Here is a 25,458-nt window from a genome sequence, read left to right on the forward strand (position 1 = left end):
TTGGAGTTGGTTTGGCCTTAACTTCCTGATTCAGAATCCTGGTTCTGACCCAAGGCAAAATGGAGTTTCACAGTGACAGCTCTGATTGGTTGGAAAACACTGCTGAACAACAATGAACATTCTAAACTGTCACTCTTTGCCTTTCATCATCTAAACCCCAGCTGAGAGGATGTGTTTAGTGGCTGCTCCTGCTTTAGTCTTGGGCCTGGTGGATTTTATCCTTCAGGCGTTAGCAGTTGAGCGGCTACTTTCTTGGGGGTTTCAGGAGAAGCTATCAGCTGTCAGGAATTTGTTTTGAAGACAGGAAACTCTGAAGATCTTTAAGAAATTGTGCTGGAGATAAGTGACTTTGTTTTAAACTGCAGCTCTGTTTATCTTAATGACATTTAAGTGAGAACTCGTAAAATGTAACCTTTGAATTTATATTTTTTGAACTTTTGCGCGAGCGAGTGTTTTCCAGCGCGTGTGATTCGTAGCGCGAGAATCGGCTCGCCGCGTTAGAACTCTATAGCGCGTGTGTTTTCCAGCGCGTGTAATTCCTAACACGAGAATTGGCTTTCCGGGTGAGACCTCTATAGCGCGTGTGTTTTCTTAGCGCGTGTGCTTCCAAGCGCGAGGATCGGCTGGCCGCGTGAGAACTCTATAGCGCGTGTGTTTTCTTAACGCGTGTGCATCCAAGCGCGAGGATCTGTTTGCCGCGTAAGAACTCTATTGCGCGTGTGTTTTCTTAGCGCGTGTGCTTCCAAGCGCGAGGATCTGTTTGCCGCGTGAGAACTCAATAGCGCGTGTGGTTTCCTGCGCGTGTGCTTTAACGCGTGTACTCGACCGCGTGTGAACTCTTTTGCGCGTGGGTTATAAGGCGCGTGTGAATAAGTGCGGAAATTCATCTGCGGGGAGTTTACAAGTGCGTGTGTTATCTGCGCGTGATTCCGTTTGCGCGTGAATTCTGCTTCGCGTGTTTTTACAAGCGCGTGTGTTTTTTTTGCGCGTGGACTTTCCTTACAGTGCGCGTATTCTTCAACGCAGGAAGATTTTAACGTGCAAATCTTCTGTATTGAGATTATCCGCATGTGTGTTTTGCACGTGTTTCTTCAAGAATTCACAAACTTTATTGAATTGTAAAAAGTTTGAAAACAAAAGAAAAGTTTGAAGGAAAAAGAAAGAAAAAATAAAGACTATTTAACTGGACAACTAGTGAATTTTGGAAAAAAGGCAAAGAGCAAAACCTTCCAGGTTTGCTCAAATTAAGAAGTTGCTGTGAATTTCAAGAGTCTCAAGTAAGAGAGATTTTCAGCTTCTTTACAAGCTTCTCTAAGAAATTTCAAGAGAAGAACCAGGTTCAGCTTTGGTTAGCCTTGACGCAGTCAGCCTGGTGTTGTTTTGTTATCCACTTCCCCCTTTCCCTTTGGGGTGTAGTTTGCAGAGCTGAATTGAAACCTAGTTCTGAGAATTACATTTCAGGGGGATTGTCGGGGGTTCAGCAGCTTCCGCGGACACAGGACCTCTCAGCCTGACATAATATTGGCTAACCCACAGGAGGGTGGGGATAAGCTTAAGAGTATGTTTGAGGAGGTGGGTTGCCTGTCAAGTCATAAGAACAATTGGGAGAAATCAGTGGTTTTTCCATTGGATGTTACTCATCCACGCAGTGACTTGAGTTCATGGAATTGTCAGTGGTCTACGGAAAGTGTGAAGTATTTGGGGGTCCATCTAGTTCGAGATTTGAAGAGAATGGTGGAATTTAATGTAGCCAGAATAGTTGAGGTAATTCGGAAGGATGTGTTAAAATGGGATCGTTTAATGCTTAATATTTGGGCTAAAGTCAATGCAATACAAATGGTGCTTTTGCCCAAAGTTCTTTACATCATTCAATCTATTCCGCTTAAGTTCACGAAGCAGGTTATTAGACGCGCCGAGAACATTTTTTCAGAATTTCCTTTGGGGTGAAGGCAAGAGACCTAGAATTCCATTGTATGTTCTGATGTGGCCAGTGCGTGAGGGGGGGCTTTGGGTATCCACATTTGAAGGATTACTGCAGGGAGTTTGTACTAAAGAAATCAGCATTATACTTTAATGAAACAAATAATTGTATGCCATTGTGGATGATTATAGTGAAAGAGAAATTTCTGCCATACTCCTTGCAAGTTGTATATACAATGGGGAAATGCCTAATCTGGTTGCTAAATTGCCTACAATAGAAACAACTGGAGATGCATTGAGATCTTTTATGACCAATTGAGGAGAAAATATATGGATTCATCATGAGGCATCATTATGGCACAATTTGGGGCTAGCGATTGGAAACAAGACCTTATGCTGGCAGAGTTGGTTAAAGAGAGGTATTTTAAGGGTGCAGGATGTGTGGAAAGATGGACAAATCGTCCCTTTTGGCACGCTGAAAACAAAATTTGGTCTAGGGAAGAGAGAGCAGGGTCGTTCTATAGAACTGGAATCTCTTCTCACAAAAAGACAGGAAATGATAAACAGCCCTATGAAAGGGAGGCCGAAAGCCTGTAATATATTTCACTCTTCTCCATATATGGTTTCCACTGATCTGAAGTTGATGCCAATGGAGTGTTCATGTGTGACTTCATGGGAAAACCTGCGACAGGCATGGGTGAAGGAACTGGGCAAGGACGTAACTAAAAAAGATTGGGATAACGTGATAAAAATAAGCACAAATTCTAAAATGGATTTGAACTTACGATATATCCGTCAAAGGATTTTGTGTCGGCTATACTGTTCCCCGGCACGGATGGTTAACTTATGTATGGCTAATTGTGACTCATGCTGGGGTTGTGGCCAAAAAGGGGGTGCCCTATTACACACAGGATTTTGGAGCAAGGTTTTGAACAGGCTGGATATAATACTGGGAGTAGAATTACCAAGGTCGTCATTCTCAACAATTCTGCTCTCAAACACTGGGAGGTGTATGGTATCTCGAGAACATAGTGGGTGGATTAGCAGAGTATTGATGGTGGCTGCTAAGCAATTTCTGAGGGTATGAAAATCGAGGAGAAAGCCAGATGTGGAAGGTTGGTTATCTGGTTTGTGAATCCTGGCTAGTTATGAGAGAGTTATGCTAAAGAAACAGGAACAAGAGGGCAAATATTCCGAAATATGGGGACCATTTGATGAACTGTATGGTCGAGGCAAGTATCTTTATAGTAAATGGTTGACGTGAAGGATGGAGAAATAATAAGAAACTATATCTTGTTGTTTGTGTTTGTTGTGTATGTGGTGTCTATTTTGGTAATCTCTGCTAAAGTGCTGTACCAATAAATTGAACTGAATTATAGTTGATAAGATTATAAAGTGTTATGGTTAGTGTAATAATTAGATGAGTTGACACTAAAAATGTAGTAGTTGAAGTGTATTCTGTGAATGTTATGAATATGCCAATATTGTATCTCGTTAAAATGATAGAGTTAAAAAAATAATAATAAACCTGCTAAAATAGAACCAATTTTCACCCAATTATAAAATAGTGGATGCATGTGTCCTGATTACCACTCATGAACATATGCCATAAGTCTTCTGCCGGTCTCGTCACCTATATTCCAGCACCTCTTAGTGCGACCTCCCGTACAGACTGAAGAGCCTCACAGAACATTAGGAGCTGTCTAGCTGACTTCACACATACATCCCCACACAGACGGCATTGCCTACAGTTCCGTTGTGTATTAAACCAGGCCCTGACTATTTAATTCATCTTTTCGGTGTTAAATTTAACTTTTAGATAATCCCACACCAAGACGTTTCATAAAAAGCTGGGAATATACTTTGGTATTTTGTCTCGAGCCAAGATATATTCCATAAAGTTGCCATATTGACCAATAGTGACCCATGGCACTGTGCCAACAGGATGTTCTTCATATGCTTTTTGTATTTCCCAAATGGCCAGGTAAGCACTTTGCCTGGTGCCATCTCAAGTCACCTTTTTGCAGTGGACCACATTTTCATTACTCTGCTATTTGGCATGAAATCTGCTCTGGTTAGTATTACCGCGTGTAATAAGCCCAAGAGAGAGTCAGCTGGGGCATTATATACCTTCCAGAGCAAAGTTAAACAGCTCATCTGTAATTTCACATAGATGGGTGATACATTAAATTCCTGGTAAAGCATTTCAATGGACGTTCGAGGGGGTAGCCTTAGCATTCTCTTTAAAGTAGTTGCCTCCAATTTGCTAATTTCCTTAAAGAACAAAGCCCAAGTCTCTGCCCCATATAGGACAACAGGTATAATCGTTGCCTGATAAGAGTTGTAGAATAGCTTTAAGGGAAAAGCTGCCACCCTTATCTGCGACAGAACCAATGGCTCCAGCTATTGTTGCGGATTTCAATTGTTTGTTTTCTAAATGCCGATTCACCTATAGTTCTACATCCAAGTGAATGCCACAATGTTTGAAAACCGAGACTACTACGACTGAAACACCCTCCAACAACCAAGTGAACCTTTTCACCTTCCCACATTTAGGGCGAAAAAGACCATCATTTTTGTTTTGTCGATGTTTATGACAGGAGAATTGCATTTAGCGTAATGTGCTTGTTTATTCAATGACGCCTGCAAACCCCAAGGTGTGGAATCTAGGAGGAGGAGGTCATCAGCGTAATCCAACCAGTGCACTTATCTATCACTCAGTTTTGGTGGGTTCGCAGAATAGTTAGCAATCTCATTGCCTAGGTCTGATAGATATAAATTAAACAACATGGGTGCCAATATGCACCCCTGTTTGAGCCCTTTAGATGCTACAATCCAATCAGTGCTCCTGCCTGCCTGATCCGTGCAAATCTTCACCCAGGTGCAATCATGCAGGTAGATTATACTTTTTAGCAGATTTGGAGGTATACCACCTGCACACAGTTTATTCCAGATTCTTGCTCCATTCAACTGTATCAAACACTGGGCTAAAATCAATGAATGCAGCGTGAATTGTTGTTTTGCGTACGAGCCATGCCTGCTGTATGATGGTATTCAAGGCAAGACAATTGACAGTCGTTTTGGAGCCCTTACGAAAGCCAGTTGGGTTTGATGGTATAATATTTCGTGCCTCCGGCAGTCCCAATCTCTGATAACAGAACTCGAGCAAAGATTTTTGCTGGAATGTCTAACATCGCCAGAAAGCAATAGTTTTTTGGATCTGTATGCTCACCTTTCTTCACCCCGAGTTTAGTCAGTAATTGGAAATGTTCCCATCTGAACTAAGAATTTAAAATTTAGCTGTAGATGGTTTCAACCTCCAAGAGGGGGCTAATTGTGTTCAACATTTCACATTGTGTGGATTTAGCAACTGGAAATGCCCCCAGCTGAACTGAGAATTTAAAATTTAGCTGTTGATGGTTTCAACCTTCAAGAGGGGGCTAATTGTGTTCAACATTCACATTGTGTGGATTTGTTTGATTTTTGAACCCCTTTCAAATGTTTTGAATAATTGAATTCTGATTTTGTATGAAAAACTGTGTATATTACTATGGATACTTGTTTGCTCCATTTGTATATATTGTGCTTGTTTTGGAATTTTTTTTGAGTCAATTGTGCTTGGTAATTTACAGACCTTGCCTGTGAGAAATAATAAAAAAGATATTTTTGTAAAATTCTTAAACAGATATGAGAATCTGTGGATTCGTAAGATCTCAAAAGACCACAATGAAGATTTAGGTGGGCATGTTAATAATAAACACATACCAAGGAGCTTCTTCAGATATATAGGAAGTCCATGTCAGGACTCTCTAAGTAACTCGAGTTGAGTAAGCGATAGTCTCTTCGAGCTATGCCCTTGGTATTGGGGAGACTACTATATATTTAAGTTATATGTATGTTTAGCGAACCTGTCGGGACACTTTTCCGTTTTTTGCTCACCTTTCCTCAAGACTGGAACAATTATACCCTCCTGCCAGGATGGTTTGTAACACACTAATCCAGCGAAAGAGCCAGTTCAGGGCCCTTGCTCAGACAGCTGGGTCAGTCTTGATTAAGGAGCTGCATATCCCATCTGGCCTGGGTTTTGAGAGGACTTACAGGCCGTTATAATGCCATGTATGTCATGTTTCTTGTGTAAGACCTTTTAGAATTTATTACATGGGCGGGAATGTTACTCAGCACACCCCCTCCAAAGTGTTGCGCCACACAGGTTTGCCACGTGTTGCCAGGAAGAACTAGCACCATTAATTATCTTCCAAACTGTTCCGGATCATTATTTTGCAATGAGTGTTCCAGGAGACGCCATGTAGATGCCATGTAGACTATTCCTTAAAACATCGGACTTTTTAATGGCTTTTACCTCTATGGCATGAGCAACTGGCTCTAACTGCCAGTGAGCTGGAACTTGCAGGTCATAACCCAGGGCACTTTTTTGTCTTTGTTTCCTTTGTCAGGCGTATGCTGGTGTTTCTTGTATGGGCCGATACCGATCCCATTATAAGTTTTGGGGACCACTACCGAACAGCCCTTAATGTTTTTCAAACACATTTCAAAGTGACTGATGGCTGTTATCTCAGCTACATCAGCGAGATTGTTTCGGGGAGAGCCCTAGGCCCTTGAGTATGTATCCAAACTGGCCTGGGCCACGACAGAAGCCTTCCTTAGGTTCCCTTCATGCCAGGAAATACGGTTCAATGAAGGATTAATCATCACTTGCCTAGGGTGAGTAAGCTCCAAGATCGTAGTTGCAAGATTCAAACTAGCCACTATAGGGGAATGATAACTTTCATACCTTTTGCATACGCACATATCAATGATGAAATTAAATGAGTTAGAAACAAAAGTATAGTCTTTTATGCTACTGGTTACTTTCCCAATTTGTGTGTATTTTGGTGGAATATCAGACGGGTAGGAACCATAAAATTACAGGAGTAGAGCAGACTAGCCCAACTAGAGCCCCATGTACAAAACATATCTAGTCGGCCAGAAACGGCCGAAGAGGAGATTCCGACCGGGTCATACAACTCGGATGGTTCTAATTGCAGTATTCTCACGTTAAACAGATGACTATATGTAAACTTTCTCTCAATTTACTAATTATTGCCTTAACTGCCTTAGTAACTAACGCACAGCACCCTTTGTAGGGAGGATCGTATATATTGACAATTAGAAGATCTTTCTTAGTCGAGAGCCGGTTGGCTTGAGAAAAGGAAATTCTGCCAACGAAAACTTCCTTAAACTCAGGCAGTACAGCCTCCTAATACCAACCCCCCTTTCTGGCAGCATCTTGGGCCCTGTGTGCCTGTGCAGGAGAGAGTGTTCCAGCCATCAAATACTATAGGAGTCGTGAGCCAGGTTTCCTGTAATGCAATGATGTCAAATCTGTCATTGTGGGCCAACAGACCATCTTCTTCAAAGATATGAGAGTTTCCTTGCGTGTTCCAGTTGCGCGGTAGTGAATAACAGTTGGGATCACGACTAGGAGGGTGGCTGTTAGCCAGCCATGGCCAGTGAAACTCATCACCCTGCTCATCAGTAGTCGGCAATTGATTTGGGCATCTGCCAGGGAGAGTAGAGTGACCTCTCAGTGATGAGGAACTACGGCTACTCGTTACCCCTGGCTCAGTCTTTTTACCATCATACTTATGCCCCGGGCGGCCGTCCACCTCAACGGATGTACACTCCTATCCCAATTTATGCAGAGCAAGATGAGACTGAATAAGGTCAGCACAGAAGAAAACAATTGATGTAGCATTTTTAACACTGGGAGAGTTCTGACGTATGTCCACAATACGTATATCACTGCTGGTGATAAATCAAAGTGGGACCACAGAATGAAACCGCTCTAATACTCGGGATCGATTAATATAAGAGCTCTTGGCGTCACAAAAAATGCTCTGGATTTGGATAGCCGATGATTTGGCAAGTGGCTTGGGAACTACCAGCACTTCCTTCAGCGAGATGTTAATTAGCTCTGTCTCTACTGAGACAGTTTGTGGTGCGTCCCACCACTATCATGGTGTCAGAGTGTTGAGCCACGAACAGACCCTCCAGCTTATACGTCGTTTCTTCTGCAGTATTCCTATCTTGTTCTTTATCCTTCTGTGGGCCTGCAATACCACATTGTTGCATTACTGTGTTTAACCGAGTGGGAGCAATTGGCTGTTTTAATTTACGGCGGCTTACTTGCTTGACACTTTGGTGGCATTTAGAGTTGAGAGTGTCATCTCCAACGTTGTTCGCAGGCATGTGCTCAAATAATGTCAAAGCTAGAGTGGCGCAATTAGACAGACCAGATATTTTTTCAATGCGCCCTGTGATCTTTGTGCAATCTTGCCCGTCAATGCCGAGGGGCGCTGATTTGTTATGCCTGATAAATCAAAGGCTACGTTAGTGTTGCTTCTCTTCATTACCCGAGAGTTCTTCGTACATTATGGCTTGCTTAAAGGTTTTCTTCTTCTTGCGTTGGTACCAGTCTGTAGAATTCAGATCAGGCCTATACACAACTATATTTTGTGCACCAGAGGCCACATTTAGCTGTTTCGTTAGCGCCTCTCCAACCTCATTTGCATTGATTTTGTCCTGCGACTTAGCTAAGGCGCAGACTGCATTGGTTAGCTTTTGTACACAAACCATTGTTCTTTCAGATTGGCTGCAGGCCTTTTCTAGGCTTGCAGCCATATTGTCACATTTGGAGTTCAAGTGTTCCAATAAGGTCTCCAGTATATTAAACATAGCAGTTGGTGAGCTGCTCACGTTGCTCTCAGCTGCAAGATCTAATGCTTCCAGGGGTCCCCTCCGCTTGGAGGTCCCCAACAGCTGAGGATTCCAGGTAATCAGCAAGATCCTGACAAGAGAGCGTTGATGCAGCTCTCGTTTCAGATCATCTAGTTGTTTGCGCAGCAGTAGTTGCAGCTTCTATCCTCGGAGTAACTACTCCAGCGCCAGTGGTCACAGCTGGTAGGAACAGAATCTCCTGGGATCTCCCAACCTTGTCACCAGGATTAACAGGGTTTACCACTGGACTTAGTATTAGTAGTAGAAGATTGAGCGGCGGGCTACCTTGTGCTGATAAACGTGCTATTACTGTAGAGATGTTGAACCCCAGTCCAGTACTAGGAGTAATTAGGGCCCTTAATACAGTTTCAATTATTTTTGGACCTAAGCAGGGAAGTGAGGCCATGAGCTTGTTTGTGAAATCTGTACAGAAGTCAGTAGCCGTGTTAATGTCTGTATTAGTGTCTGTGGCAGTTTCCCCTGTCGCAGTCAAATTAATGGGAATTACAGAAGGGTCGCAAGATACACGATTGCTGAGGATTGGATACAAATCAGATTTTTTGTGCTGATTTACTGTCCCCAGCCACGTTTTTCAGAGCCACAGTATGTTGCGGGCATGCTCTCGACTTGCAGACAGAGTTAAATTTAGGGGCAACAATAAGGGACAAGCATCCTGTTAGTGATGAGGCACTGACCATTACACCCGTTTCAGTTTGAAGCAAGGAATCGGAGGAGAAGGCTGTGTAGACTGGCATGGCAGAGTTTATCTCTAGTCCCCCCACTCACTGCTCTCCTCTAGGTCTTGTGCAGCCACGGCCACACGTTTGGCTGCTCGCGTTTTGATTGAGGTTCATGCGCAGGGCTTTGGAATGACGGAAGAAGGGCACAATCTAAGGGCAAATTAGTACCAATCAGGATGGCTTTTCTAAATGCAGCGAGTCAGACAATGACAGGTAGACGTGCACCCAACGTGGTAGGACGAAAATGCGTAAGAGTCGTGTTTTTTTTAAACGTGCAGATAAAAAGTTATCTTCCTCTGCTTCCTTCTCTTAAGGGTTTTTTCCCTTCAGTTTAACAGTTACCATTTTCAATAGCACTTTGATAACAATAGTATAATTGTTTAGATACAGTGGGTTATGAGGTGATGGGTGTTAGGTACTGAGACAGAAGGTCTTCACACTAGCACTTCAACCCCCCCACAGCCACACTAACCCGCGGTCAGCCACACACTGTTTTTTCTTTCCTTATGCAGTTCCAAGTACAGTTCCAAATAGCTTGCAAAGAGTTTCACTTTCACTTACTTTCCAGTAGTGTGCATTGAGGGTCTAGGGAGCACTTTTTCCACAGGAGCCAACGTCATTGCACAGTTACCAGTAGGACCCCTGCCTACCATACCACACCGGAACACACCAAGACACACCTATGTTTTGCGTTAGCCCGGGTGTTTTAAAGCGCAAGTCCTCAAAGGTGTAGAAGCCCAATTTCAGCAGCGCGTCCACAGGAAAAGAAACAAGTGTTGCACGTAGCACTCCCAGCCGTAATGAGTAACACAAACATTTCCGGACAATTTCTTTCTTTCCTTGTGCTTACAGGTGTTCATCCAGCCCTGTGCTTGCTCTGCCAATCCTTTGCTCAGCAGATGAAGCACCAGCCCACGCATGGGGCAGTTGGCATATCGGGCCGCCCCTCTGGCCACCCCCTCGGTGGACTCTCCTCCCCCAGTGCGTACCCCCCTATGGCCCGGCTGCAAATGGCCTAGCCTGGAGAGGCACATAAATAGCGTGGGCTGAAAGGGCCAGGTCTCTCTTCCAGCCCAGGCATCAGCAGCCATCCTCCCCTCTCAAGCTGTAGTTCTAGAAATGGGGGTAAATTAAGGACTACATTTAGCAACGATTACAGACGATGCCAAGGGTGGTCCTAGAGAAGGAGGCACGCTACGGTCTTTCCGCAAGCTATAACCGCTGGCTTCACCAGCCAAGATGGAGGAGACAGGCACTGATACCACTAGGGACGGTTGGGACGACCGATGCAGTGGCCTTGTTCGCTCCATTGACTAAATGGGAGTGACTGAATTGGCAATCGGATACCAGGGTACCGTGCTCGCAAGAGCGGAAATTGAAGTGACAAATGCTCACCAATAAAATTATGTTTTTCAAAAGTTCAGAAAAGGTCTCTGTCTCATCTCATTATTTGTGGACAAAGTATATGGGATATTTTGTATTACTCGGTAGGGGGCCATAGTCGGGGGGTGCGACGTCCTATCATTGTGGGATGTTTTTTCACTGGGTTTTTTACCGCACATTTTATTTCTAAAAAACCCATCACAATTTTTTGGGGGGGGTTAGTAAATTATAGCCATGGGGTGTGGGTGTTTGGGAATAAATACAAATTAAAGTAAATGGGGGGGTTCGGGGGAAACCCCCCCAAAAATAATGTAAAAACATTCAATGGGTTTTTTTTAAAATAAAATCGCGGTAAAAAACCCAGCGAAAAAATATCCTGTGATGAAATGACATGGAACCGTGTACTTCCAGAACTGCAGTGAGCAGCAAAGATGGGCATTGGGTAACATGAGACAAAGTCAAGAGTAAAGGAGTAACTGATGATGCAGGAGACAACTGAGGACTCCAATGCCCCATCACAAAAGATAAAAGTGGAATGGGAACATAATATTAAACAAGACCAGGAAGTACAAACTGTTAAACTGTTATCCCTAGAGAGGTGGCATCGGTGCGAATTGCTCTAGATAAGAGTACAAATATGTGCTAAGCTCGTAAGCATGCATAGGAGAACAAAAGGATCTAGTTGATGCTTCGGAATAATGACTTGTAGGGACAAATAATCAGTAGTATGTCCCACAAGACAACGCAGCTTCTGGATCACTCCATCAGCTGTAATCGCCATTCCATCATGGCAGAATGATTCGCCAGAAACCTGCAGGCACCCTACAACAGCACTACACCCTCCCATTAGCCCCAGCATCATGCTCAATGCCAGTGCTGACTGGCTGGCTGGCTGATGGCCTCATGGCTGAGTGTTGCTCCTTCACAATCACTGTTTGATTGGGGTGGCCTCAGCTGGGTGGACGGGCAGATGGGTTCTGAAGAAAGGGGACGTTTGCTTGCATTCTCACAAGGGCCACCACTTGTTAGGGAGAATTCTCAGGAATGGCTAATTTCCCTTACCTACTGAGTCCCTCAGCACCTTTGCTGGATTTCTAGGATTTATTTATTTCACCTGGTAAGTGTGTGAGCCCTTTTTTCCCATTCTTACATGTGCTTTGCTGTGTGTGTTTAACATTTTTGTGTTCATAGACTGTGGAGCCTCACCTACTCCACAGGCATCATCTTTTTACTGTGCGTTTCACAGCAGCTTCAGTGCAGTGACACAAGGTTGTCTTTTAGACTTCCCAACTCAGACTCTATTTTCTGGGACTGACTACCGTCTCCCAGAACATGTAAAGTTGCCATTGACTTTATTAGTCTTTTTAAATCCACAGACCCAGTATAAACCATCTTACATGGAGTACTGGAAAGGGTTAATACTATCCCTTTTGTCTGTTTCTCTTGGAGCATTGTTTTGCTACCTTTTCATCAAGACTTGGCTGGTGGCAGTGGTAACTACCCTATTTTTCCTACCGTGGTTATCTTAAATAACCTGGGTATTGTTTTAGGCTATCTTGGTAGCCTCGAACTTAAACCCACTAGACCATGTAAGTTTTTATACAGTTCCGGCTGGGTTTATTCGCCATTTCTTTTTGAAAATGTCTCTCTCGTGTTTTTCTCTGCGTGCCAAACCAGGTTTGGTTCCTTTGTTCACCGTCTCTTCACGAGCTTCTACACAGAAGCCCTCCTTAGGCGCCTGGAAGTCTGGGTAGGCAGGATGTGAGAGAGGGGTTTCAGGACCACGGCCATGGGTTCCCTTGGTAACCCAAGTCGCCCTCCTGTTTGATTGGCTAGGTGACTGTCCGGCCAGACAGCCACCCTGCTGTGTGATTGACAGCCAGGCTGTGTGAATGGGGGAAAACTGCATAAAAAGCAGGTCTCTCGGTCTGGAAAGGCAGAGTCGCCACTGGAACGAAAGAACCGATGAGGAGCTGACGGAAGAGGACCCCTACAATGACTGAACCACCAGGTGAAGCCCTGCTGCAGGTCCGAATCCTCAAACTCCAACGACAGACAAGATCCTCCCGGAATCTTCTTCCCCTGAGCTGGTGGGACCAACCAGTTTGTCCAAACTGCAAGCCAGGACTCCTTCCTCTGGTCGAATTCGCTGTACAGAGCTACAGTGGGCCGGATAGCCAGGAAGGTCGTACCCTGCTTGGGTTTTAAGGAGCGCACCTTTTATTCGTTGCTTGGCTATGCTGCTGGTTTCTTCCCTGGGCAGTGCAGGACCCTCCAGTCTTCCTACTTCATGTCAGTCCGACAGTCGCTTCAGGAACCGTGAGCCTGCAGGAACTGCCAGGAACGTCCGCCTCAGCTACAGCTTCTCCATTTAAAGGTACTGTGCAAATCCGGTTGTTCGTTAAGTCCAGCCGCGGTGAAGGTGTGTGAAACCTTTCGCCAATCCGAAGGCTTGTCCTTGTCTACTCTTTAAACTAACTTTTCTGCCGACCAACTTCGTCGGAAACTCTTGGCAAAGACTTAACCGCGAACTACTCTGAAGTGTTTTGTCCTATTGACTTTGGCTCTAAGCCTATTTGATTTGATTCCATCACTGTAGTTCCTCTTTCTAGATTGCCCTGCTTACTTACCTTTTGGTGCAGCTCAATTTCTGCCTAACTTTGATTTTCCCTCCCTTTTTAAATTGCTGAAGTGCTTACTTCATTTTGAGTTTAAACTTGTCCAGAATCTATTGGGAGTGGTGTGGTGTATTGGTAACCTGATTTTGCAACTGCTTTTACTTGTTTGAATCATAGTAATTGCTGTCCTTTGTGTAACTATTTGATACTGCTCACTTGCTCTCGAGATAAGTCTGGCTGCTCAGCCACGCTCCCACTTTTACTGTCTAGTACAGGCTTGTACCAAAGGTGAATTTGTACTGTCACTTGTAGTCTTAATTGTGTGTGGTGTTCCCAAAGGGTACTGCATATAATTCTGCCTAAAACCCCTCCTGGACAACCCTGCAACCTCCCTTTGGGGCTTGTGATCTTCACTGGGCGTTATACACTATTACTAAGCAGCCTACTATCTTCTAGCCATCAGGACTACCAGCACCACTTCTTCCTCCCCATCCACTCCTGGCCTGGTTCTGGACTTCCTTCTACTTCTCCACTCCGCCATGTACATGTTAATGCATGGGGATCCTCTATACATTGGTTGATCATTACCTTAGTGCAGTGGTCTTCAAACAATTGTGGCATTAGAAAAATGTGGGCAGGGTCACCCCAAAAATGCCAAATGGACAGTATGTCCAAATGGCTATGAACTATTGCGCGCTGTCACTGCACCCTACTCTCATTATAGTGCCTGGGCTCCCCTCACCTGCCCCTATCATAGTCTTTGGGATCCGTCATCCCACTCCTAGCCCAGTCCCTGGGATCTCTACACGCCACCACAGACCATGGGCTCTCCCCACCCTGTTCCCACTACTATGCCATGGCCCCACCATCCTGCCCCCACCACAGTACCTGTGCTCCCCCTACCCCGCTCCCAGCACAGTCCCAGGGCCAATGGCGGCTGGTGACTTCTTAAACTGGAGAGGCAAAAATATTTTTCCCAGATAGGCCATAGCAACAAAGCACAGCGGGGGAGCCCGACAAACCAATCGGGGGGGGGGGGGGTAATTTGCAGGGGGGATGGTGGAAAGGCATGGCATTTTCTACTGGACATCTATGATAGATGTCTAGTAAAAAGATGCCTTCTGCGTCCCCTTGGCACCACAGTGCCTAACACACTCATACAAACAACATAATTATGTGTGTATGCGAGGTGCTGGGGGGGCACAGGGGCAGGCATGGTATTTTTTACTGGTCTTTGAGCATGGCAAGTTCAGCCCTGAGAAAAAGAAGTTGGGAACCCATCTCCAAATGCTGTGCCATTGCAATACGTTTTTCAGGCTCTTTTTTTGAATACCAATGACCTGAGCTGCCACAACACTACAACTTGTATTCACGCCACAAAATGAACACATTGGGTCTGATTGATAAAAGTAATTGTTGTACTTCTTTTCATACGCACCTTTTTGCATGTAAAAATAAACTGCAAGATGTGCATGCATTTGTGTTTTTACAGGATGCACTTGCGAGTGTGCGTACTTGCATGTACACCCAAGAGTGTGACTCTCCACCAGGCCCTTTAATTCCTGGATTAAATCCACAAGCTACCCGGGGGGACTCACATAATCTGTCTAAAACGCCTTTGACTCTTCCCCTGCCCACTCTAGTCACTACTGCATGAATCCTCTGGGCCTGCTGTGATTGATGTGTACCTATTGCCATGGGTTTCCAGCTACTTCCAACGATGCACTTGGACCTTCAGGAATGCAGTTTGCTGACCCGGTGGGAATGTTTTTGTTCCCTTACTTTCATGTCTTTCTTGTCCCCTTTATGTCCCCTCTTACCTCAACCCCTTCCTTTCCATTCCAAGCGTTGTATAAAACACCACAAAAACATAATGAATACCTAATTCAGATAGGGATGCAGGTATTTGGTCTACTCCCATGCACTCCTGGGAGCCAATAAATATGGAAGTGCCTGGCGCAAGACCGATAATTCATTATTCTTGGATGGGCAACCGGTGAATGCAGGAACAACGCATTATTTATCCGGTGCACACAAGCGTGTATTTTACTCAGCAAAACTTTAAGTTTGATGGCTGGAAATAATTAAACAAAACCCTCCAGACCGTCATTATTCAGATTGCCATGCTCTCTGGGACATACATGTAACCTCTGGAATGCCTGCCCATTTGGGGGCCCCTAATGCTGACACACAAAGTTGGGGCATAGGACTCACTGCGCTCCACACCCCAAAATTAGATGTATATCCACCTTCTTCCCTCCCTTAAAAAAATAATTTTTTAAAAATGTCAGGCTGTTTATCTGTGCCCCTGGGTTAATGGGGGCGCAGTTTGAATACCTCTACGTTAGTGCAACCAATTCCTCAAAATGAAGAGCACCTAATGATGAACTTGCTACTGTTATGCATGTTTTCCTATGTCCAGTTTTCTGGTGTCAAAAGCACCTTCCTCTAGCACCAATACAAATGTCATAGATCGGAGAGCCAGGTGGACACCGCTATGCTAGATCATTTGCCTCTATGAAAGGTTGACACTGGCACTTACTCCTCCAAGAATCTCTCCAGATGGGGGAGCCGAGAAAAGGGGGCAATGGTATTTCATGATCTAGGTTGTTCAATGCCAGGTTCATCAAAATAAACTGGCATTACTCCCGACATTAGGGAAGACTTCTTAAATGGATCTTTTTTGGGCCTTTCTTAATTAAGCCCTAGGGAATTTGCAGTTGGCCCAAGCTTGCCCTGGGGCGGATGAAAGATCTTTGGCAGATTGAACGGCATTTCAACTACTGACAAACATGGGAGAAATCTCCCTGGTGCAGTGGAACAAAAAAGGGATAGTGTCAGGTTTCCTTCCCCTATTCAGACTATTTTCCCTTATTCAAGTTTCTTTCCCATTATTTCTCTTTTATTATCCTTTTTAGATTAGCCTTGTGTGGGTGGGAAGTTTTCTATTGTAGTTGGTTTGGCCTTAACTTCCTGATTCAGAATCCTGGTTCTGACCCAAGGCAAAATGGAGTTTCACAGTGACAGCTCTGATTGGTTGGAAAACACTCTGAACAACAATGAACATTCTAAACTGTCACTCTTTGCCTTTCATCATCTAAACCCCAGCTGAGAGGACGTGTTTAGTGGCTGCTCCTGCTTTAGACTTGGGCCTGGTGGATTTTATCCTTCAGGCGTTAGCAGTTGAGCGGCTACTTTCTTGGGGGTTTCAGGAGAAGCTATCAGCTGTCAGGAATTCGTTTTGAAGACAGGAAACTCTGAAGATCTTTAAGAAATTGTGCTGGAGATAAGTGACTTTGTTTTAAACTGCAGCTCTGTTTATCTTAATGACATTTAAGTGAGAACTCGTAAAATGTAACCTTTGAATTTATATTTTTTGAACTTTTGCGCGAGCGAGTGTTTTCCAGCGCGTGTGATTCGTAGTGCGAGAATCAGCTTGCCGCGTTAGAACTCTATAGCGTGTGTGTTTTCCAGCGCGTGTAATTCCTAGCGCGAGAATCGGCTTTCCGCGTGAGAATTCTATAGCGCGTGTGTTTTCTTATCGCGTGTGCTTCCAAGCGCGAGGATCTGTTTGCCGCGTGAGAACTCTATAGCGCGTGTGTTTTCTTAGCGCGTGTGCTTCCAAGCGCGAGGATCTGTTTGCCGCATGAGAACTCTATAGCGCGTGTGTTTTCTTAGCGCGTGTGCTTCCAAGCGCGAGGATCTGTTTGCCGCGTGAGAACTCTATAGCGCGTGTGTTTTCAAGCGCGTGTGCTTCAGCGCGAGAACTCAATTGCGCGTGTGGTTTCCTGCGCGTGTGTTTTAATGCGTGTACTCGACCGCGTGTGAACTCTTTTGCGCGTGGGTTATAAGGCGCGTGTGAATAGGCGCGGAAATTCATCAGCGGGGAGTTTACAAGTGCGTGTGTTATCTGCGCGTGATTCCGTTTGCGCGTGAATTCTGCTTCGCTTGTTTTTACAAGCGCGTTTGTTTTTTTTGCGCGTGGACTTTCCTTACAGTGCGCGTGTTCTTCAACGCAGGAAGTTTTTAACGTGCAAATCTTCTGTATTGAGATTATCCGCGTGTGTGTTTTGCACGTGTTTCTTCAAGAATTCACAAACTTTATTGAATTGTAAAAAGTTTGAAAACAAAAGAAAAGTTTGAAAGAAAAAGAAAGAAAAAAATAAAGACTATTTAACTGGACAACTAGTGAATTTTGGAAAAAAGGTAAAGAGCAAAACCTTCCAGGATTGCTCAAATTAAGAAGTTGCTGTGAATTTCAAGAGTCTCAAGTAAGAGAGATTTTCAGCTTCTTTACAAGCTTCTCTAAGAAATTTCAAGAGAAGAACCAGGTATGATTCTTACTTATTAGTTAAGGATTTAAAGTCTTTCCACTCTTAAGGTTGAGTAAGTAATAAAAGGATTTGTATCTGCTTTTCTTATATCCTCTGCAGGTTCAGCTTTGGTTAGCCTTGACGCAGTCAGCCTGGTGTTGTTTTGTTATCCACTTCCCCCTTTCCCTTTGGGGTGTAGTTTGCAGAGCTGAATTGAAACCTAGTTCTGAGAATTACATTTCAGGGGGATTGTCGGGGGTTCAGCAGCTTCCGCGGACACAGGACCTCTCAGCCTGACAGATAGCTTGAGTTTGTTGTTGGCCTTCATCCAAGGGGTCAGTGGACACTGTTTATTCGGGATCAAATGAGATGGTATTTTTACAGTGCTTTTTTCTTCTGACAGAAAATCATGACTTGCTCCATATCCATAACATACATAAATAAGAGGGCTAATTATTCCTTTCTGTGACTTTACATGTCTTGACAGCTTGTAGGAGTATTTATTGATATCAACATATTCTGAGAAATAAGACATTGCATCTTTGCAGATTACATTTTGGAGTAACATAGTTCGAGTGCAGATTGTTAGTTATCTTTTTCCAATCAATTGGCTGAGATGGTTTTTAGCAGGGTGAGCTATTTAGGAACTCTGTTGCAGAGTATGTCTGTTATTGGGGCCAATAAAGTCCATTACCTTGTGGCACCATTTCCTTTGTGGGTTGGGTTGGAGTAGATGTTACATTTCATGCAAGGATATTTTCCCAAACGTTGATCATAAAGGGGATAGATTTACAATAGGACAATGGGATTATCAGTGGTGTAGAAATGCAAATTGCAACGCCCCAATTGCCAGAGCAGCATCAGTAGATCAGACTTATTTACACATATGCTTCATGCATTTCCCACATGCAGTCCATGCTGTATCCTCTTGATTTAATTACATTTGATAATAACACTATTATTGCAGCACTTAAAAGATGGAGGAATCCAGCATGAAGTGCCGTATAAGAATCCAAATTATTATTGTGTGTGCTCTTTTGGGAACTTCTGTAGGTGCAGTGCTACAAGCCTTTCCCATTACCTATTAGAGGGCAGCAAGCGAAGGGATGTCAGGCGGCCAGTCGGGTCGACATTAATTCGGAGGATCCCATTCTCCATGACAACAGAATAGTCAGCCTAGAAAAATGCAGAACAGGAGGATATTTCAGGGAAAGAAAAGAATACAAATGTAGAAGATACTTTGCTTGCTGTCATCTGTACGGGATCTTTATGAATCTTATACACATACATTTTAGGTGGCCGCAATCGCTGCATTCCCCAACGTATACCCATAGAGCACAAGTAGAGACCAAAGAAGTAGAGAAAAGGCCATCTTCCCATGATTTATTTGCTTGTTAGGTGCTTATAAAATAACAAATAATGTTCCAAAGCGCCCAAAGGGCAGGGAGGGAGCAAGGGTGGGAAAACATTAAAAACACAATATTTAAGAGCAGAGGGGGAAAAGGCAGAAGGACAAACCTACTATGCCTTGTAGGTATTCAAAACGTGCAAGTGCAGCAAGGAAGAGGGAAGCAGGGGTAAGTGCGGGGGAGTCCGAGGTCATGGGTGAGCCACAGATGAAGTGCTAGGAATGTGGAGTGCTACACGGATTGGGGCCATGGGAGGTATACGTGCGTACCTCCAGAGCAGAGGGTGTGCAGATGCAAGTGCTGTGGATAGACAGGAGCTGGGTAGAATTGGTGTGGGAGGTCGGGGCCCCGAGGATACATAAGGGCCCAGGACACTGATCGCAGCAACTGTGGGATTATCAGAGGAGAGAAGAAGGGAAGGCGGAGGAAAAGAGGAAAGTCTGAAGGAGCTTCCGGAATTTTAGAAGATCCTGCTCTTTGTGCAGACGGAGAGGGAGGCTATTCCATAGGAGGTAGCCCACTAAGGATAGTGAACGACCACCTATTCTCTGTTTAGCAAAACACTTTATACACATAGTTTCTGCCAGAGGAATGTAGTGCTCTAGAGGGAGAGTATTTAGTGAGATAAAGTTATTTATTTATTTATTTATATAGCACCAGCAGCTCGCAAGCATCAGGGCGCTGGCATGAAGACGTAGGGACAAAACACAATCACAGGACAAGGCGCTCAGTAAGTCATTGGGGTTATCAGTTTCCTCGGACTGGTTTGTCACTTGAACAAATGCGTCTTGAGTTTTTTCTGGAAACTTGTGTATTTCTGTTCTAGTCTTAAAGAGATGTTGTTTCACATCATGGCTGCTTTAATATGGAAGGCTTTTCCGAGTCCTTTAGCCTTTTTGAATCTGGCAATTTCGATTTGTCCTTTTGAGTCCGATCTGAGTGCCGTTTTGGAACATTTGTGACCAATTTGCTTTTCAGTTAGGACTGGGCAGTCCCATGCATGCATCTGTGTCTCAGCGTCATAGTCTTAACAGCAATTCTTTCCTTAACAGCTAACCAGTGTAGATTCCTTCTATGCTTGCTTATGTGTTCCTTTTTGGATTTCTTTTTTATAATCCTTACCCCATTATTTTGGATAGTGTTGCATTTAGCGATATGACCCTTATTTGCTCCCGGCGTGAGGGCATTGCCATAATCCAGCCTTGATAGGATGGTGGCTCTGGCTATTGTTGAACAATTGTCTTCACTCAGGTAGGGGGGATTGATTTGAGGAGACGAAGGTGGTATGCGCAGTTCTTATTTAATTGGAGAACATGGGCTTCGGCACTCATGGACGAATCCATATACATCCCTAATGCTTTTACTCTGTCTACCACTTTGATTTGGATGTTGTTTATGCAGAAGGATTGATATGAGCTGTTAAGTTTGGCTCTGGCATGGCTTGGACCGAAAAACCATTGGCTCTGTCTTATTTGCATTTAGACATATCCAGTTGTTATTTATCCAGTTCTCAATGGATTTGTAGACTTCTTCCACCATTGCGCTATCCTGTTCGTAGTGCCCGCCAGCTGAGTGTCGTCTGCATAGTTGATGAAAAAGGCACCCAATTTGTCAAGGACCAGACATAAGAGTCTTATGTACAGATTAAAGAGTAGTGGAGACAGGCTGGCTCCTTGAGGCGCGCAGCAGCCAATTGTCTTCGTGAATGAAAAATTGTTACCCTAATGAACCCTGGATTTTCTGTCTGACAGGAAGGAGTCTAGCCAGCTAATTGCTTTAGGAGAGCAATTAGCGACCTTCGCTAGAGCCGATTTGAGTTGATTATGGTCTAAGAGATCGAAGGCTGCGCTAAGGTCTAGCAGCATGAGGCGACCAGTGTTCCCTTTTTCCACGATGCTTAGCATGTGTGACTGCAGGTTCAACATTGCAGTCTCAGTATTATGAGCTGTGTGAAATCTGGATTGTCGACCATGTAGTACATTATTGGATTCCACGTACGCTTGAAGTTGGACAGTTGCTATCCTGTCAAGTACTTTTAGCAACTAATTGCAATTTGTTATCAGTCTCAGATTGCCGGGGTCTCTTTGATCTGAGTCCGATTTCTTTGCTAAAGGCGTGAAAGTGACCGAATGTATGCTTTCTGGGACATGTCCATCACGGAAGGATGCGTTCACCATTTTAGATAAGAGTGGAGGGAAGATGTTGCCGTTTTCCAAGATCAGTTTTGGGGGAATGTCATTTTCTGCACATGTGGTGGGTCTCATGGAATTTAGGGTTCTCAGTATTTCTTCTGTGGTGACATTTTTAAATTGGAAAGGTTCCTGTTGGCATGTGATCGATGCTCCTACTGAGTGATCTATTTTATCTGATGGCTGTTTTTGGGCCTCCCGAAGCAGAATCCTGGCTTTGTTGACTGGCAGTAAAGGCTGATTGTACATCGTCACAGTCCACCTTAGATGGAGTAAAGGGTGGAGCTAATGCCTTAGGTTTTTCTATTGATTTTAGTATTGAGAACAATTTGCTTGTGGCGTTACTGGCTTTATTTATTTGCTCATTGTAGAAATTTCTTTTTGTGTCACATATGATTTTTTTGTATGTGTTTTCACTCTCTTTCCAAATGTCCTTATTTTCTTGGGAGGGATTTTTTCTCCGTCTGTCCTCCTTTCTCCTCTTTTCTTTTTTTAAGGCGGTTAGGGTGTTATTAAACCGTTTCTGGTGGTTGCCATTAGGTCTAACAGTGTGGTGCCCGGGCCCAGACAGCCTCGTGGATAATACTGAGGGATTTGAATTTTATCCATGCAGCAACCGGGAGCCAGTGAAGACTTTTTAGTGCAGTAGAGATGCAGTCCCTGGGCTAAAGGCCAAGGATAAGTCTTGCTGCCCGATTCTGGATTAGCTGGAGTGGTCGCAGAGTTTAAGATGGTAGATCCAGGAGGAGGCTATTGCAGTTGTCAAGTCTAGAGGGAACCAAGGCTTGAGTCACACTGAGCCTTTGAGGCAAAGTGAGAAAAGGTAAAATTCCTTTGAGAAGGAAGAGCTGAAAGTGGGACTTCCTGGCAATGTCCCGTGTGTGAGGGAGGAAGGAGAGAGAGGAGTCGAAGATGGCTCCTAGGTTTCTGGCTTCAGTTGAAGGCAGAGGGGGAGAGCCCAAGGAGGAAGGCCAGAGTGAGGGAAGAAGGAGGGAGCAGGGTTCCAGATGGGAAGGATCTCAGTTTTACAGGCGTTGAGGCAGAGATTGTTGTAGGTGCAACATTACTGTATGGAAGATAGGCAGTCAGGGATGATGTAGGGTCAAGAGGGTCAGCAGGGAGTTTGAAAAAGAGCTGTGTGTCATCTGCGTAACACTAAATTGGAGGAGAAGGAAACGGTAAGGAGAGCAAGGTAGATGTTAAAGAGCCAGGGGTAGAGTATAGAGCCCTGGGGGACACCACAAGTGGAGAGGGAAGGGTGAGAGGAGAAGGTGCCCAGGATGGCTTGGGAAGAGAGGTTAGTGAGGAAAGAGGTCAGCCAGTCCAGTGCCCGTTCTGAGATACCAAGGGTATTGTGGAGCCTTTCTATGAGGATGGAGTGTTTGACTGTGTCAAAGGCAGAGGAGAGATCGAGATGGATAAGGACAACAGGGGAGTTGGAGTCCAGAGATGCAAGCAGTTCTTCACGGTTGTTCATAAAAGCAGTGTCCGTGCCTCTGGATGCTCGGAATCCAGATTGATCATCATGGAGGTCACCAACAAGTTCAGTGTGTGAGTTGAGTTGGGGCAAGGCCAGTTTCTCAAACAGCTTCCCCAGGAAAGAGTGATGGAAATAGGGCAGTAACTGGTAGGGCAAGTAGGGTCTGAGGATGTTTCTTTCAGGAGTAGGCGCACAAGGGAGTACTTAAGGGGGCAATGGAATGCAGGAGGATATAGCATTTAAAAGAATCTTCATGAGCCATGACATTTCTACATAGACCATACACAAGAATGACATTGCTTTCCACAAGGGAGAACAACCACCTAGTAACAAATTAACACTTTAGTATTCAGACACTGCTTTTTGTGTGCATTAAAAAATTCCCAAATTGAGGGGACATCTTTTACACCAAAGGTAACACCATTCACACCAAATGCCAGCGTCTACACGGAATATAACTTCCTCCAAAAAGACACTGAACGGCCACAAGACATGATCTGGGGGAAATGCTTATTCTCCCAAACCGGATCAAGAAGTGCAACATTGTATGTGGTTAATGCTCAAATCGGAAGCCCAGAGAGAAAATGCAAACCTATGGGAGACTGGCTTGATTAGCCATCAGAACAATATTTTAGAGGAAAGCAGGTGCATAGAGCATTGTACGGTTGTCATACAATCAAATTGTGGACCAGGAAACAGATTACAGAACTAACTGGTCCAAAACAAGGAAGGACAGAGAGGTGCATTCAACAAATACTCACCTGTTGGATAACTGTTACAGGGTTCAAAGGTGTATCAAAGGTCTTCAGTATTGTGTAGCCCATGCTTGGCACCGTCACAAGAGCTGCAATAAACAGAGGCGAAAACTGTTCTATACTGTATTTCAATCGCAGTGAGAACCTTGTTTAAAAATAACTTTTCATGAGTACACAAATATACTTTTCAGAACACCATACGAAGCACCATTTTCAGCCAACTTCGAACCAAAAAGAGAAATTGGGATAAAACAATAACATGTTTGTGTTCCTCCATGTTTCTAAGACTCTTGCTTGAGGCAGTGACCAACCCAGATAATGCTGATTACATCTTCCTGAACACAGATTGGGGCAGAGGATTGACAAGTTTCAAAACATAAATGGACTAAAAGTGATTTACCATCAAAGAATAGTAGAGTTCACATACATTTTTTCAAAGTAAATTTGGGTTGAAGAACCGGTATCACCCGGGCGCTGGTTCATTGAAGTATTGATGCTTTGTATAATTGTATACAGGTTTGACAAATAATTGTAGCAGTCTTGTTGCTTTATATTTGTTGGTGATTTATTAATATACTCAGCCGACACGCGCTTCGATGAAACATGGGTCTTTTACAAGGCTGTATTGACAGAACAAGGTGTAATGCATATGCAGTTTAAAAAAATAATCACTCGAGTGGAGGTGACCAGTGCAGTGTTTTGGACAGTGAATTTATATAGTTTAGGTGAGAATAAGACATTGTTGCGTTGTTTGTGTGAAATTTCAATAGGCACATTTATAGGCATGGTGTACAAGGTTGCGTGTATACAGAGTGGTGTGAACCAGGTGTACATTTATAAATACATTTTAAAAATGTATATTAAAAACAAAAAACATAGTAACCTTAAATCACCGACAAACTTAAAAGCATGAAATGTAACCATAAAATAATAAACACTACAAGCAAACAAACTATTCATTGTATACAATGTAACATTATTAAAAAATAAATTAAATGTACACTGTTAATATATCTTAAAACAAAGTATAAACATTTTGTAATACAAAAATACTATATAATTATATATAATTATAAATACATTCGATAATATACACACACACAATTCTTGTACAAAAGTTCTATTAAAAATTAAATACACACATTTTAAATAAAAAAGTAACAAAATGTACATAAACATTTAAATTTTCATAATTTACATACAAAAATACAATGAATCAACAAAGTATTGTCAGGTGCCCGTTTTTCAGTTCTGCAGAGGTTGCTCAACGCCACTAACCCCTATGGGAATGTCTATCTGTGGCTCTTAACTTTCAGCACAGACCGGACATTCTCACCGTTTGCAATAAATTATTGATGTTACAAATAACTACAAGGTTCTCTGGAAGCCCAGTTGTCTTACGTTCAGTTTATGTCTTCAAAAAATGTAACACTGAAGTAAGAAAAAGTATCTTGTATAGCTTTTCTGTTTTTAATTCCAATTTCGTTCTTTAAGTAATTACTGTTCGAGGTCAGTAATGCGAGGCAAACAACTGCATGTAATTTTTTCTCAGTATATGACATTTTATTTTAAACAGAAAATGCAAAGAAAACCTAACTAAACCTACTCTACCAGGGGATTCCCTACCTAGTCTTGAATCTAAGGGAACATCTCATAGCATACACAAAACTGGCCCTCACACTAAACACCAAAACAGTCAAAACAGAGCATAAACATCATAAATAAAAGATGACCAAATAACCAATGACTTGGGTAACTGCCACTTGTCCTGGGCAGTCCTCGTTCCCCAGGAATGTCCAAAGTCAATTGCTCCCAACGAAAAGTAAAGTCTTAAATCAGTTCCAAAGAAACAAATGTTCACTCAAACCAAAATA

General features: G+C 43.6%; 1 protein-coding gene across 2 annotated transcripts in view; it reads right to left on the reverse strand.

Moving 5' to 3' along the window:
• The window catches only part of MAN2C1 (mannosidase alpha class 2C member 1), a 932,858-nt gene that overhangs the window by 303,152 nt on the left and 604,248 nt on the right, over positions 1-25,458 (reverse strand). For both annotated transcript variants that reach the window (XM_069624549.1, XM_069624550.1), the window contains exons 17-18: positions 23,591-23,673; positions 18,833-18,927 (exon numbers count right to left, since the gene is read on the reverse strand). In XM_069624549.1, the coding sequence (XP_069480650.1) occupies positions 18,833-18,927; positions 23,591-23,673 (178 nt within the window). The remainder of the gene's footprint in view (positions 1-18,832; positions 18,928-23,590; positions 23,674-25,458) is intronic.

The sequence above is a fragment of the Ambystoma mexicanum genome, chromosome 11, assembly GCF_040938575.1.
Source record: "Ambystoma mexicanum isolate Mex_15411 chromosome 11, UKY_AmexF1_1, whole genome shotgun sequence".
Classification (NCBI taxonomy): domain Eukaryota; kingdom Metazoa; phylum Chordata; class Amphibia; order Caudata; family Ambystomatidae; genus Ambystoma; species Ambystoma mexicanum.